This window comes from Pongo pygmaeus, chromosome 14 (assembly GCF_028885625.2).
Source record: "Pongo pygmaeus isolate AG05252 chromosome 14, NHGRI_mPonPyg2-v2.0_pri, whole genome shotgun sequence".
In the NCBI taxonomy this organism is placed as follows: domain Eukaryota; kingdom Metazoa; phylum Chordata; class Mammalia; order Primates; family Hominidae; genus Pongo; species Pongo pygmaeus.
Window position 1 is genome coordinate 123,593,807 of NC_072387.2, and position 12,841 is coordinate 123,606,647.

At 55.6% G+C, this 12,841-nt stretch overlaps 1 protein-coding gene across 8 annotated transcripts in view; it reads left to right on the top strand.

Moving 5' to 3' along the window:
* Positions 1-12,841, top strand: part of TFDP1 (transcription factor Dp-1) — a 57,897-nt gene that overhangs the window by 16,409 nt on the left and 28,647 nt on the right. For all 8 annotated transcript variants that reach the window (XM_054447091.2, XM_063650678.1, XM_063650677.1 and 5 more), the window contains exon 3: positions 11,130-11,196. In XM_054447091.2, the coding sequence (XP_054303066.1) occupies positions 11,130-11,196 (67 nt within the window). The remainder of the gene's footprint in view (positions 1-11,129; positions 11,197-12,841) is intronic.

Below are 12,841 nucleotides of genomic sequence, written 5' to 3' on the forward strand. Positions count from 1 at the left end.
CCGCGAGAGAGAACCCAGGACCGCGAGAGAGAACCCAGGACCGCGAGAGAGAACCCAGGACCGCGAGAGAGAACGCAGGACCGCGAGAGAGAACCCAGGACCGCGAGAGAGAACCCAGGACCGCGAGAGAGAACGCAGGACCGCGAGAGAGAACCCAGGACCGCGAGAGAGAACCCAGGACTGTGATAAAGAATCCTTGGACGTAGGGCTCCAGGACCGTGAGAGAGAACCCTCACATGTAGGGCTCCAGGACCACGATAGAGAACCCAGGACCATGAGTGAGAATCCTTGTATGTAGGGCTCCAGGACCATGAGACAGAACCCTCACGTAGGGCTCCAGGACCATGATAGAGAACTCAGGACTGCAAGAGAGAACCCAGGACCCAGGACTGTGAGAGAGAATCCTCGCACGTGGGGCTCCAGGACCATGAGAGAAGGAGCCCAGGACCGTGAGACAGAACCCTTGCACGGAGGGCTCCAGGACCACGAGAGAGAACCCGCCTGCTCTTCCCGCTTTATGCTTTTGCTCGCTCGGAGCGTGTTTGTGAGATGAGCCTTCGCGCTGTCCCAGATCTTCTCCAGATGCGAGGTTCTTTTCTGCTGCATCCCTCCTCTGTGGTGGCACCATCTCCTCTTCCCTGAGGTGGGGAGATGTTGGCCTCTGTAGCTGAGAAGGGCTGGGCCTGGCGGTCACCCAGCGTCTCCTGCCTGGACTTAGCAACTTGAACCAGCAGCGTCTGTCACCTCCTAGTGCCTGTTAGGAGCCCAGGTCCCCATCCAGCCTGTCCCGGGCAGCTCTGGCCTGTGGTGCCCTGAGTTGGTCCGGGCAGGAGCACTTTCAAATTAACTTGCCCGGCTGCTGGTGGGATCCCGCTCCTTGTGGGCTGCTGGTGGGGGTGTGTTCTTGCACTTTGCCATGTGGGCCTCTGCGTAGGGCAGCTCGCTGGTGGCTTCCTCAGGGTGAGCCGGCAAGGTCAGAGTCGGTCTCTTGAGGCCACCCTCACCCTCACTAGGCTCTGGTGCTTGGTGGGAGCAGGGCAGGACAGCCCACGTGGGGGCCCCTGCAGGGCCAGGGTACCGGAAGGGGTGGCTGGGGCCGCTGGAGGTCATCCCTGAGCTCTGGGGTTGTGTTTGTTCCCAGGTGTGCTCTCCAGGGTCCAGGAGGACTCCTGGGAGCTCCAGGCTGGGGTCCCAGGCCCAGCCCCAGAGGAAGGGCCTGTGGCCAGGTGGGCAGAAGGTGCCAGCTATTTGTGGTGGGCAACCCAACAGCCAAGAGGGAGGAGCAGAGAGAGTTCTCCGCAGGAGTCGAGGGAGGAGCGGGCGGAGTTACCCGCAGGAGTCGAGGGAGGAGCGGACGGAGTTACCCGCAGGAGTCGAGGGAGGAGCGGGCGGAGTTACCCGCAGGAGTCGAGGGAGGAGCGGGCGGAGTTACCCGCAGGAGTCGAGGGAGGAGCGGGCGGAGTTACCCGCAGGAGTCGAGGGAGGAGCGGACGGAGTTCTCTGCAGGAGTCGAGGGAGGAGCGGATGGAGAGAGTTCTCCGCAGGAGTTGAGGGAGGAGTGGATGGAGTTACCTGCAGGAGTCAAGAGGGGAGCGGACGGAGTTCTCCGCACGAGTCAAAGGAGGAGCGGAGAGAGTTCTCTGCAGGAGTCCCGTGCTAGGGTCAGGAGGGCCCTGGTAACAGGTGGGGCCCATCCCAGCTGCTGTTTATAGAGTGGCCTCTTCCCCAGGTCTCTTCATTCATTATGCAGTTTAATGTGCAGTGCAAGTGTTTTCTGCCCTGGGGTCTGGCGCAGACCACTCCAGTCCTCAGGGGGATCCCTCAGTGCAGCTGGGTCACGTTCTTCTCAGCTCTGCTTACTTTTGAAATTAAGATTGTTCCTTGACACTTTTATGGCTGTTGCATAGGCAGAGTTGAGTGGCTATGACGGAGACTGGGTGACCCTCAAGCCTGAATCATTTGCAGGGTCCCCCCTGAGAAGTGTGTGGCCCTGGCATCCCTCTCTCCAGCCCTCTCCTGGGCCTGGCTTGTGAACCTGTGATGTCGGGACTGCAGGGCCCATGCCGGGCCGTTTTCTTACCAGGCAAAATTCCTGCTTCACAGAGTTGATGCCAGGGTGTCAAATCTTTTGTCTTCCCTGGGCCATATTGGAAGAAGAATTGTCTTGGGCCACATAAAATAGAATAACACTAGCAATAGCTGAGCTAAAAAAAAAAACTCATAAAATTTACAAATTTGTGTTGGGCTGCATTCAGAGGTGTCCTGGACCACATGCAGCCTGCAGGACATGGGTCGGATAAGCCTGGTTTACACTCTAGTGGGGAGCTGTTAGCAATGGAAATGGTCAGTTGTTCAGTAGATTAGAAAGTGCAGAGAAGAGTAGGGGAGAGAGGGGTGAGACAGCGCGGGGTCCAGGTGTATGCCCCACCTGGCTGCTGTGTGTTGCTTGCTGACCCCCTCACGGGCCTTCGAGTGTAAGGGAGAGTCCTCTTCATGCCCTTGCACCCTCCTGGGTCTCTAGGGCTTGTGTGTCCCCAGGGGAGGAGCCCCCTGGACACACCCTGGCGGGTGCTGGCTGGCAGAGAGGGAGGCGGTGAGGGCCCGGGCAGCGCCTCCATCCAGACCAGGCGAGTGCAGCTCCAGGTTGTGAGAACCGTGGTCACCTGTGTGTTTTAAAGATGACAGCAGTGATAGGCCCCCTTTTAGGCCTGGCGTGGAAATTAGTCACATTCGTAGACCCTGTCACAAAGTGGGCACTGGCGACGTCATCTTTTATAGTTCTCATTTTCAATTGGTTCAGCTTTTTCTAGCAGCATGGCGTATTTTAGGAACATGTGTTTTGCTGTTATTGCTGCTACTTATAGTACGGTTTTGTCTAATGTAAGACAGAAGAGAATAATCAACTGTTATCTCCATGAAGTACAAACACAAATATAGTTGAATATAGTTTTTCTAATAGAAATTAAGATTAGTTTTAGCCAAGGAGCACCTTTGCTGTTGGCTTATGTGTTAATGTGTTTAGCATCTTGAGGTGTCCTTACTGGGAGGTAGGGTTGCATCTTGAGTGTAAAGATTTAACAGGAAAATAAGTCCAGTGCATATGTCTTAAAATTAATAGCAATTTCAGCAATATGTTAAAAACACGAAGTTGGGCCAGGCGTGGTAGCTTATGCCTGCTTGAGCCCAGGAGTTCGAGACCAGCCTGGGCAGCATAATGAGACCTCGTCTCTACTACAAATAAAAAAAAATTAGCCAAGCATGGGGTGCGTGCCTGTCCCAGCTGCTTTGGAGGCTGAGGTGAAAGGATGGCTTGAACTGGGAAGGTCAAGGCTGCAGTGAGCTGAGATCTTACCACTGCACCCTAGCATGGGTGACAGAGTAACAGCCTGTCTCAAAAAAAAAAAAAAGGCAAATTAAACCATTTGTGTTTTGGTTCTTGTTACTGAGTTCCTGTGGGTCACAGCCCACAAGAAACGCAAGGAGGACCCACATGAGGGTCTTTCCTACAGTTCATTACATGCTCAAGCTGGTAATTGTGGTCTTGTAGTATCTACTGAATATCAACCCGTAAGAATGACTTCATATTAAAAAACCACAGAGGCTATAATTGGGTCTGTCTTAGTAAGTTCTAAAGCGTCGGTGGAGACCCAGACTCACACCCACACTCCTAAGGGCAGGACACAGGGGAGGCTGTGGCCTTGGATCCTGTGTGGCTCACATGGGGTTGCCTATTCAGGTGCTGAGTTTGAGATGGGAGCTAGCAAGGCCACAGCTGGCCCCTGGCCTGGAGAGTGGGGACTTGTGCCGAGGCCACTTTGCGGTTGCCCGGCAGGCCAACGTGCACCCCTTGCGCATCCTGTTGACACGAACACTGAGTGGACAGACCTCGGCCGGTGTTCCTGTTAACAGGTCCCACTTAGCAGCCGCCATTTACAGCCAGCCCGGGACCTGCCTGGTGGGACCCCTGGTAGTTCTGTGTCCTAGGAGCCCCTCTTTGTTCCAGGCCAACCAGGACGGATGGTCACCCCACATACAGGGTTCTAAACGTTCTCACGTTACACTGGGGATCTGGTGCTGTTGTCTTGGGCAGGAATGGAGGCTGAGGGTCTGCATGTTTACTGCTGTGCACGGGCCCCGTCCCGGGAGCAAGGTGGAGCCCATGTGAGGAGGTTGTGGTCTTTGTAAAGGTGGGCAGCAGCGAGTCATGAACTGCAAACTCTTGGTAGGTTTTGGACGGGACGTGGCTGGCTGAGCTTCCTCGTGGCTGTGTGGAGCCTCAGCGGGGCGTCGTGTTTGATGGCAAATGGGAATTAAATCATGGCATCATCACTGTCTTTTTCAGGGACGATGCTGCACTTAGTTCTTGTGACTCTTCCTGTTGTCAGTCAAGGGGGTCGTCATAACATTCTTCCCTGTCCTTGGGGGTCACCTTCCAGGAAAGGGGTGGGTGTCAGAGAGTGAGTGCGGCTTTGAAAGGCTGATGTTGAGTGGGATCCCGTTTTTTAGGTGATGGTGCCAATGAGCTTTCCATGTGGAACTAAGTTTATGCAGTGTTCAAGATCCATTCAAAGATGAATTCAGTGACGACCTGGTTGATGAAAAGAATCACTTTTTTTTAATGTTCTAGAGAAAACTCTTTAACTGCTGTATTAGTTATCTACTGCTGTGAAACAGACAAATGTAGTGGCTTAAAACAACAATAAGCTCTCTTCTCCCACACAGTGGCTGTGGGTCAGGAGTTTGGGAGTGGCTCGATTGGGTGCTTCTGTCCTGGAGTCTGATGCGGTTGCAGTTGAGATGTTGCCCAGCTCTGCAGGCCTCAAGGCCAAGGTCTTGGAGTCTGCTTTCAAGATGTCTCACCCTCGCAGCAGTAGCAGGAGGAGCCCTCAGCACCAGGACCACCTCAGGGCCGCTTGAGTATCCTCACACCGTGGCACCAGCTTTCGCCAGAGGGCAGGGAGTGACCTAGCTTCAGAAGTTGCCCCTTTTTTCCATCCTCCTGGGGGTCACAGAAGTCAGTTCAGGGAGAAGGTGACACAGTGATGAGTGTCCGCAGGGGACCCTGTGGGAAGGCGGTGCGGTGGTGAGTGTCCGCAGGGGATCCTGTGGGAAGGCGGTGCGGTGGTGAGTGTCCGCAGGGGATCGTGTGGGAAGGCGGTGCGGTGGTGAGTGTCCGCAGGGGAACCTGTGGGAAGGCGGTGCGGTGGTGAGTGTCCGCAGGGGATCCTGTGGGAAGGCGGTGCGGTGGTGAGTGTCCGCAGGGGATCCTGTGGGAAGGCGGTGCGGTGGTGAGTGTCCGCAGGGGATCCTGTGGGAAGGCGGCACGGTGGTGAGTGTCCACAGGAGAGCCTGTTGGAAGGTGGTGCGGTCGGTGGTGAGTGTCCGCAGGGGAGCCCGTTGGAAAAGCAGCGTGGGGGTGGGTGTCTGCAGGAGAGCCTGTTCTGGTTGCTTGGGCTGCTGTCACAAGAATGCCATGACCATGAACTGGGTAGCTTGTAAACAACAGGAATCCACTGCTCACAGCTCGGGAGCCTGGGAGTCCACTGTCAAGGCCCTGGTAGGTTTGGTGTCTGGTGAGAACCGCCGCTTGGCTGGTAAATAGCGTCTTATTGCCGTGCCCTCGCCTGGTGGAAGGGCCAGGGAGCCCCTTTATCAGGGCACATACTCCATCCAGGAGGCTGTGCCTTCATGGCCCAGTCACTTCCAAATACCGTCCCAAGCAGGATTAGGAGGACCACACGTGAAGATGCCGCACAGCCCTCCTGGAGGCTGTGTGCCCCGGCCCTGCCATCAGCCGCCTTTTCCCGCTCAGGTCTCCCCACTTCACCCGCCTCCAGTGCTGGTTTGTAGAACATTTGTGTGACTTCTTCAGATGATCTGTAAACAGAGGCAGTCTAAGTGGTGTTTTGTTTTCTAATTTCCTTTATAGAAAGGAGAGTTTGCATTTCCCTTGTGATTTTGACACACATTGTATTATGAAATATTTTCAGTGTTTGTCAAACTCGGTGTGGGGTAAGCGCATCCCACCAAGATAGGCGCTTACAGGCAGCCACAGGAACCCACTGTGTGGTTTCCTTTTAGGCTAGATTTCCTGTCTTACAGCTTCATGTTCCTAGTTGGAAATTAAGGTTGAGACTGTAGTCAGGTGTGCATTTATTCATCCGCCAGCTCTGGAGGGATCTGCTTTAGAGGCCCTGCAGCCCCACAAGTCATGTCTCTCAGTCCGTGGTTCTTAGCCGAGGGTGGCTTTGCAGTGTCTGGAGATGATTCTGGTTGTCTCACCCAGGGTGAAGGCTGAGGATGCCGCCAAACACCCTGCAGGGAGGTTGGCCCCTGACAGAGCCGTGCAGGCGGCAGTGGCAGCACTGTTGCTGCGGCTGAGACAGCGCAGGGCGTCATTCATCCCCCTGCCTCCTGGGCCCAGAGCTTCTCCAGGAGAAAGCTGAGGAAAGGGGCCAGCCGTGAGCTGCTGGTGCTTGCTAGGGATCTGGTGACACCTGGGCACGTGGCTGGTGGAACCAGCAGGCCAAGGCTGTGGATTTTGAAGTACTATCTGCCGTTTCCACTTTCAGAAGCATGAGTTGCATAAGGAAGGGGAATGAAAGGGTTTTTCCTGGAGCAAAATGATGTTTGTGGCAGACACAGTTGGAACCACAGACGATGCCACGCTTGTGTCAGCAGTGCGACACTGGCCTTGTTCTCTCCTCATTGGCTGCCGTCACTGTGTGCTGCGCGTGCCGTGCAGTTACCCCAGAGCTTTATGTTATAACATTGAGGCTGGTGGAGAAAGACCAGCCCCTTCACCCCATCTCAGACTTCCTGGAAGGGCCGTCCGGGTCCACAACCTGGCCCGTTAACTCCCTGGGCAGCTGCTGGGGAGGAGGAAGCACTGCCCGGAAGGAGGGGCTGTGCCGGTGGGTGGCGGTGACAGGGGGCAGTGGTTTCCTGGACCTGGGTTTCCTGGGTGTGGGCTACTCAGGGATTGCTGAGTTCCCATCCCAGCCGGGGCTGACCACCAAGTTGATGGGGCAGAGTGAGAAACATCCAGGCCACCTGTGCCACAGCCCCCACGGCTGCCGAGGTCTCCCCCGGGCAGGGGCAGTTGGTGTTCTCGCAGGGCCTGTGTTGGTGCACATGAGGAGTGTTTTCTGTGAGCAGCGGTGGAATGTTTACAGAAACGAGCATCGCGGTGGCTGGGCAAGGCCCGTGGCTGAGTGCACAGTGGCCCTGGGCGGGGCTCCTCTGTTGGGGCCTGACTTGCCGGCGTTTCATGGAGGCCGCAGGCAGCTGCTGTTCCTGGGGGTCTTCCACATGCCCTGCAGGCATGGGGAGGAGCAGCCCCCACTCTGTCTCTGCCCATCAGGCTGCCCCCGCCAACAGAAAAAAGGCACTGTGCCACCTTGGGCAGTGCGTGCCCAGTGCCAGTCCCTGGCCCTGTACTTTTTAGCAGGTGCTCATTTGCTCATCCTGGTGAGGGAGGCGATAGACAGGGACAGCGGTGCAAAACGGCTTCAGAGCCTGAACCACGGTTGCCACAGGCTGGGGCTGGAGTGCAGACGCCATGCAGGGGGACTGGGCACAGCCCTGGCTGCAGGCGGGAGGGTGGTCATCCTCCACAGCTGGGACTTGCTCTGTCAGACCCCCGGCAGGGCTTCCTCCAGCTCCACGCACACGGGGCTGGAGTGTGCTGCACTCCCACACAAATGCTCAAGCTGGGCCCAAGCCTGACCAGCCCTGGCTGAGGCCCTTGCCTCCTGGCCTCACCCACCAGGCCTTAACCTCCTGGCTGTAGCTTCCTGGCCTTACCCTTCTGGCCTTACGCACCTGGCTGTTCTCTCCTGGCTGACCTACCTTGTGTTTAACTTCTCAGTCTTACCCAGTGTGCTTGCTTTCACCTCCTTGGTCATAGTCACCTGACCTTACCTACTTTGCTGTAGTGTCTTGGCCTTCATCTCCTGTGGGTTCTAGCCCACCATAGCCACTTGGCCGTGTGTACCTGGCTCAGCCACCTGTCCAGACCCACTCACCTTTTTCTAACTGGCCGTACCCTCCTGGCCTGGATGGTAGTGCCCTCATGGTGACCAGGATGTCTAGCGTCTCACACCTGTAACACACGAATGGGTGCCAGCACAGAGCCATGCACTCTGGCCTTCAGGCACCATCGTTGACCACACGTCATGCTTTTCCTGGTGTCGTACGTTTGTGGCAGCGTAGCCCTCTGTGGGGCCTGTGCCGGTGCTGTGTCAGGTGTGGTGGCCTCAGAGCACCTCCTGGGTGTGGTCAGGTTCTTGCTCCACGGCTCTTTTCCTTGAGATTGCGTCACACGCCGTCTGTGGGCCCCTGGGCGTGGTGGAGCCTTGATCCCAGCCCCTTGGTGTGGCCAGTGTGATGCAGCCCCTCCTGCACATCCTACCTCACCTGGCTCTGTGTGCAGGTGGTCACTGGGACGTCCACCCATCTCCCAGCAAGTCCCACAGCCAGGGCTGGGACGGTGCCTGCAGCACAGCCAGACTCAGAAAATGCTGTTGGACCCGGTTGGAACGGCAGTCATGACTGTCTTTTTTTTAGCGTCCTAGGATGTGAACTTGCCGTGGTCCTCGGGCTTACTGGCAGCCCTGGCTTTCCTCATCTTCTGTAGGGAAGTGGAGTTGTGAAGATGCCCAGGAAATTGCCCAGTGGTCTTGCAATGGTCGTCTTGCTGGGCTTTGAGTCTTGGCTGCCTCCCCTGTGTCCCCTGACTGTTACCTGGGTGGCACCAGGGGGTCATGGCGTCTCCTCGTTCCCATGGTGTTGTCTACGGAAGGGTGCATTCGGGTGCCTTTACCCTCAGCGAAGACAGCAACCCCCATCGCTGCCCCCCAGCCCCACTGCCTGAGGTGCATGGCCTCCTCGGACCCTGGGTACTCAAGCATGCTGCTGTGTGTGTGCTCACACTCAGGCTGCCACGCCTGTGCTGCCAGCACGCCACTCCCAGAGGCCGCCCCTCCAAGGCCTCCTCTTGGGATGGCTTTTCCTTCGCAGAGCCCAGCCCCTGGGGACTGATATTTTGTTGGGACTAGGAATAGAATAAAAGATTTCATGGCTTTTCTGGAGAAGCAGGATGAGGTTGACAATTCTGATAGGAGTCCCCCTTAATGTGTCTTGCTGTGTGGCTGAACCATTATGTGTGTGTTCCTGCCGTGTAGCTGTACCATTATGCGTGTGCTCTTGCCATGTGGCTGTACCATTAGGCGTGTGCCCCTGCTGTATGGCTGTACCGTCACGCGTGTGCCCCTTCTGTGGCTGTGCAGTCAAGCGTGTGCCCCTGCTGTGTGGCTGTACCGTGATGCGTGTGTGTCCTGTGTGGCTGTAGCATCACGCATGTGCCTCTGCCATGTGGCTGTACCATCACGTTTGTGTGTTCTTGCTGTGTGGCTGTACTGTCATGCATGTACCCCCACCGTGTGCTGTACCATCATGCGTGTGTCCCAACTGTGTGGCTGTGCCATCACGCGTGTGGCTCTACTGTCACATGTGTGCCCCCACTGTGTGGCTGTACCATCCCATGTGTGCCACTGCTGTGTGGCTGTACTGTCACACGTGTGTCCCCACTGTGTGGCTGTACCGTCATGCATGTGTGTTCTTCCTGTGTGGCTGTGCTGTGACGCGTGTGTCCTTGCTGTGTGGCCGTGCTGTGACGCGTGTGTCCTTGCTGTGTGGCCGTGCTGTGACGCGTGTGTCCTTGCTGTGTGGCTGTGCTGTCACGCGTGTGTCCTTGCTGTTGGCTGTGCTGTGACGCGTGTGTCCTTGCTGTGTGGCCGTGCTGTGACGCGTGTGTCCTTGCTGTGTGGCCGTGCTGTGACGCGTGTGTCCTTGCTGTTGGCTGTGCTGTGACGCGTGTGTCCTTGCTGTGTGGCTGTGCTGTGACGCGTGTGTCCTTGCTGTGTGGCTGTGCTGTGACGCGTGTGTCCTTGCTGTTGGCTGTGCTGTCACGCGTGTGTCCTTGCTGTGTGGCCGTGCTGTGACGCGTGTGTCCTTGCTGTGTGGCTGTGCTGTCACGTGTGTGTCCTTGCTGTGTGGCTGTGCTGTGACGCGTGTGTCCTTGCTGTGTGGCTGTGCTGTGACGCGTGTGTCCTTGCTGTGTGGCTGTGCTGTGACGCGTGTGTCCTTGCTGTTGGCTGTGCTGTGACGCGTGTGTCCTTGCTGTGTGGCTGTGCTGTGACGCGTGTGTCCTTGCTGTGTGGCTGTGCTGTGACGCGTGTGTCCTTGCTGTGTGGCTGTGCTGTGACGCGTGTGTCCTTGCTGTGTGGCTGTGCTGTCACGCGTGTGTCCTTGCTGTGTGGCTGTGCTGTCACGCGTGTGTCCTTGCTGTGTGGCTGTGCTGTCACGCGTGTGTCCTTGCTGTGTGGCCGTGCTGTCACGCGTGTGTCCTTGCTGTGTGGCCGTGCTGTCACGCGTGTGTCCTTGCTGTGTGGCTGTGCTGTCACGCGTGTGTCCTTGCTGTGTGGCTGTGCTGTGACGCGTGTGTCCTTGCTGTGTGGCTGTGCTGTCACGCGTGTGTCCTTGCTGTGTGGCTGTGCTGTCACGCGTGTGTCCTTGCTGTTGGCTGTGCTGTGACGCGTGTGTCCTTGCTGTGTGGCTGTGCTGTCACGCGTGTGTCCTTGCTGTGTGGCTGTGCTGTGACGCGTGTGTCCTTGCTGTGTGGCTGTGCTGTGACGCGTGTGTCCTTGCTGTTGGCTGTGCTGTGACGCGTGTGTCCTTGCTGTGTGGCTGTGCTGTGACGCGTGTGTCCTTGCTGTTGGCTGTGCTCTTACCTGTGCCACACTTAAATAGAATGTGTTTAACATTCTATTGTGAACATTTTCTTCATCATTACAATCTTGATTTTTCAAGACTGTGTGGATTCTGTAAGTCATGGCTAATTCCTGGTGGACGGTGCTGTTTTGGCCCTGCAGGTGCCATGGTGATAGCGACATTCCTTCTCCGGACCTGGCGTTCTCCTGGTTGTTCCTGGAGTTGCTTGCTTAACTGTGGTCCTTCTGCCTTTTTACGACGTTATTTGATAGAACCCTTGAGGGTGGTTTTAAACACCCCTAGTTTTGTAGCTCTTTTAGCTGTCGTATTTATTATTGTTTTGTTGCTTTCCGCAGGCCGGTCTAATTGAAGCCAACGGAGAACTCAAGGTCTTCATAGACCAGAACCTTAGTCCCGGGAAAGGTAAGGGCACCTGTTCTGGACACACACTTGTGTTGATGAATGCATGAAGCTTCAAATGTTTATGAAGCTGTTGATGCTGAAGCCTCTTGCTAATGATGGCGTCTCCTGCATGGGCACCTTTGTGCTCCAGGAACCCAGGAGGGTGGGCGTAGGAGCCTTCTAGCATTTAGAACACAGCCTGCACACACACCAGTAGCTTTGCGGATTTTGAATTCTAAGGTATGTATACTATTTGCAAAAGTTTAGAAACGGTAGAATAATGTAAAGAAGAAATAAAGATAATTTGTTTTCTCTCCACCCAAAGATAATGACGTTTCAGCTGTGTTGTGGGCTCTTCCAGAGGCCAGCCTCACCTGTGCTGTTTGAGGAAAGATGGGCCTACCATGGTGCATGCCTTCTGCGAAGCAGGCACTTGCCACCTTTAATGCTTCGTGTGTGTATTCTACTACCTCTTGAGGAAGAGCCGTTTTTCTTGTCTTGGGGAATCCAGGGGAGGAAGTCAGCTGGAGAGGTTGAAGCCGCCTCTTCCAGGGTCCCACGGTTGGCAGTTTCCGTTTTACACCTCGGAGTGGCGCTGTGGTTTACATTCGTGAAGGTGTGTGTGCTGCACGCCATTTAGAAGCTTTGATGTGCGATGCTTGGCCCCTCGTGAGAGGCTGTGCTGTGTGGATCTGGGATTGCGTGCAGGGCAGTTCATTGTGGTTTGTTGCGATATTCCTGGGAGACAAGCTTGTGGAAGAGCTTGCTTTGTCCTAAGACCTGTCTGCCTGCAGAGCCTAGCGGGTCCACTGAGTGCTCTGGTCGCAACATCCACGTGGTTGCGTCAGCCCAGGGAGGAGCCCAGAGGCCTGGATGTGTTTCTGTTTTGGGTTCCTAGAAGGAACCTTAAGATTTTTCTAATTATTCCCGTATATAAAATTAGCTTTTTTTACTCTTAACATTGTGACCCTTGTAAGTGACCTCTCAGTGCTTGTCGTGGCTCTGGGGCGTGGGAGTGTGGTGACCAGGCCCCCAGCTCTCTGCTGAGGCTTGGCCCTGCCACCTGTCCCTTTCTGTCCAGTGCTGGTGCGGGCGCCCATGGTGCCATCTGCCTCCAACCCCTACGTGCTGTGGAGCCAGGTCCAGGTGTCTCCTTGGGGCCCGTCCCTAGGTCCTGCTCTGGTCTCTTCCTTGAGAGAACTTGGCTTTGTGACCTGAGCCAGCCTGCAGCCTCCCCAGCCTCCTGCTGTCCCCGGGCCCTGCCAGAGGGAGGTGGTGGGACTGGCCCTGCTCTTCTGCTGAAGCAGGTCCTTCCCTGCCGCTTTTCTAGGAATAGGGACCACATCTACGCAGCCCTTTTAGGATTATTTATGAGCTTTTTGTCTTGATCATTTGAGGATTCACAGATTGCTTGAGAGAAATATAGTTTTAGTGTAACTAATTGAACACTTAAAAGTGCACAAGTTGCAGGCATGACATTTTCTGTTCAAGTGGTGAAGCAGAAATAACAATAAAAAAGTTCACCATTTTATTTGCTTGGAAATGATGAAGTCTGTTACTATGGTGTTGAATTTGAATTTCTCTTGTTAGGTTACACGCAGTAGGCTTTCTTACCACATGTGGGCTGTCTCCTTTTCCATTCTTACTCACAAATCTGTGCTTGAAT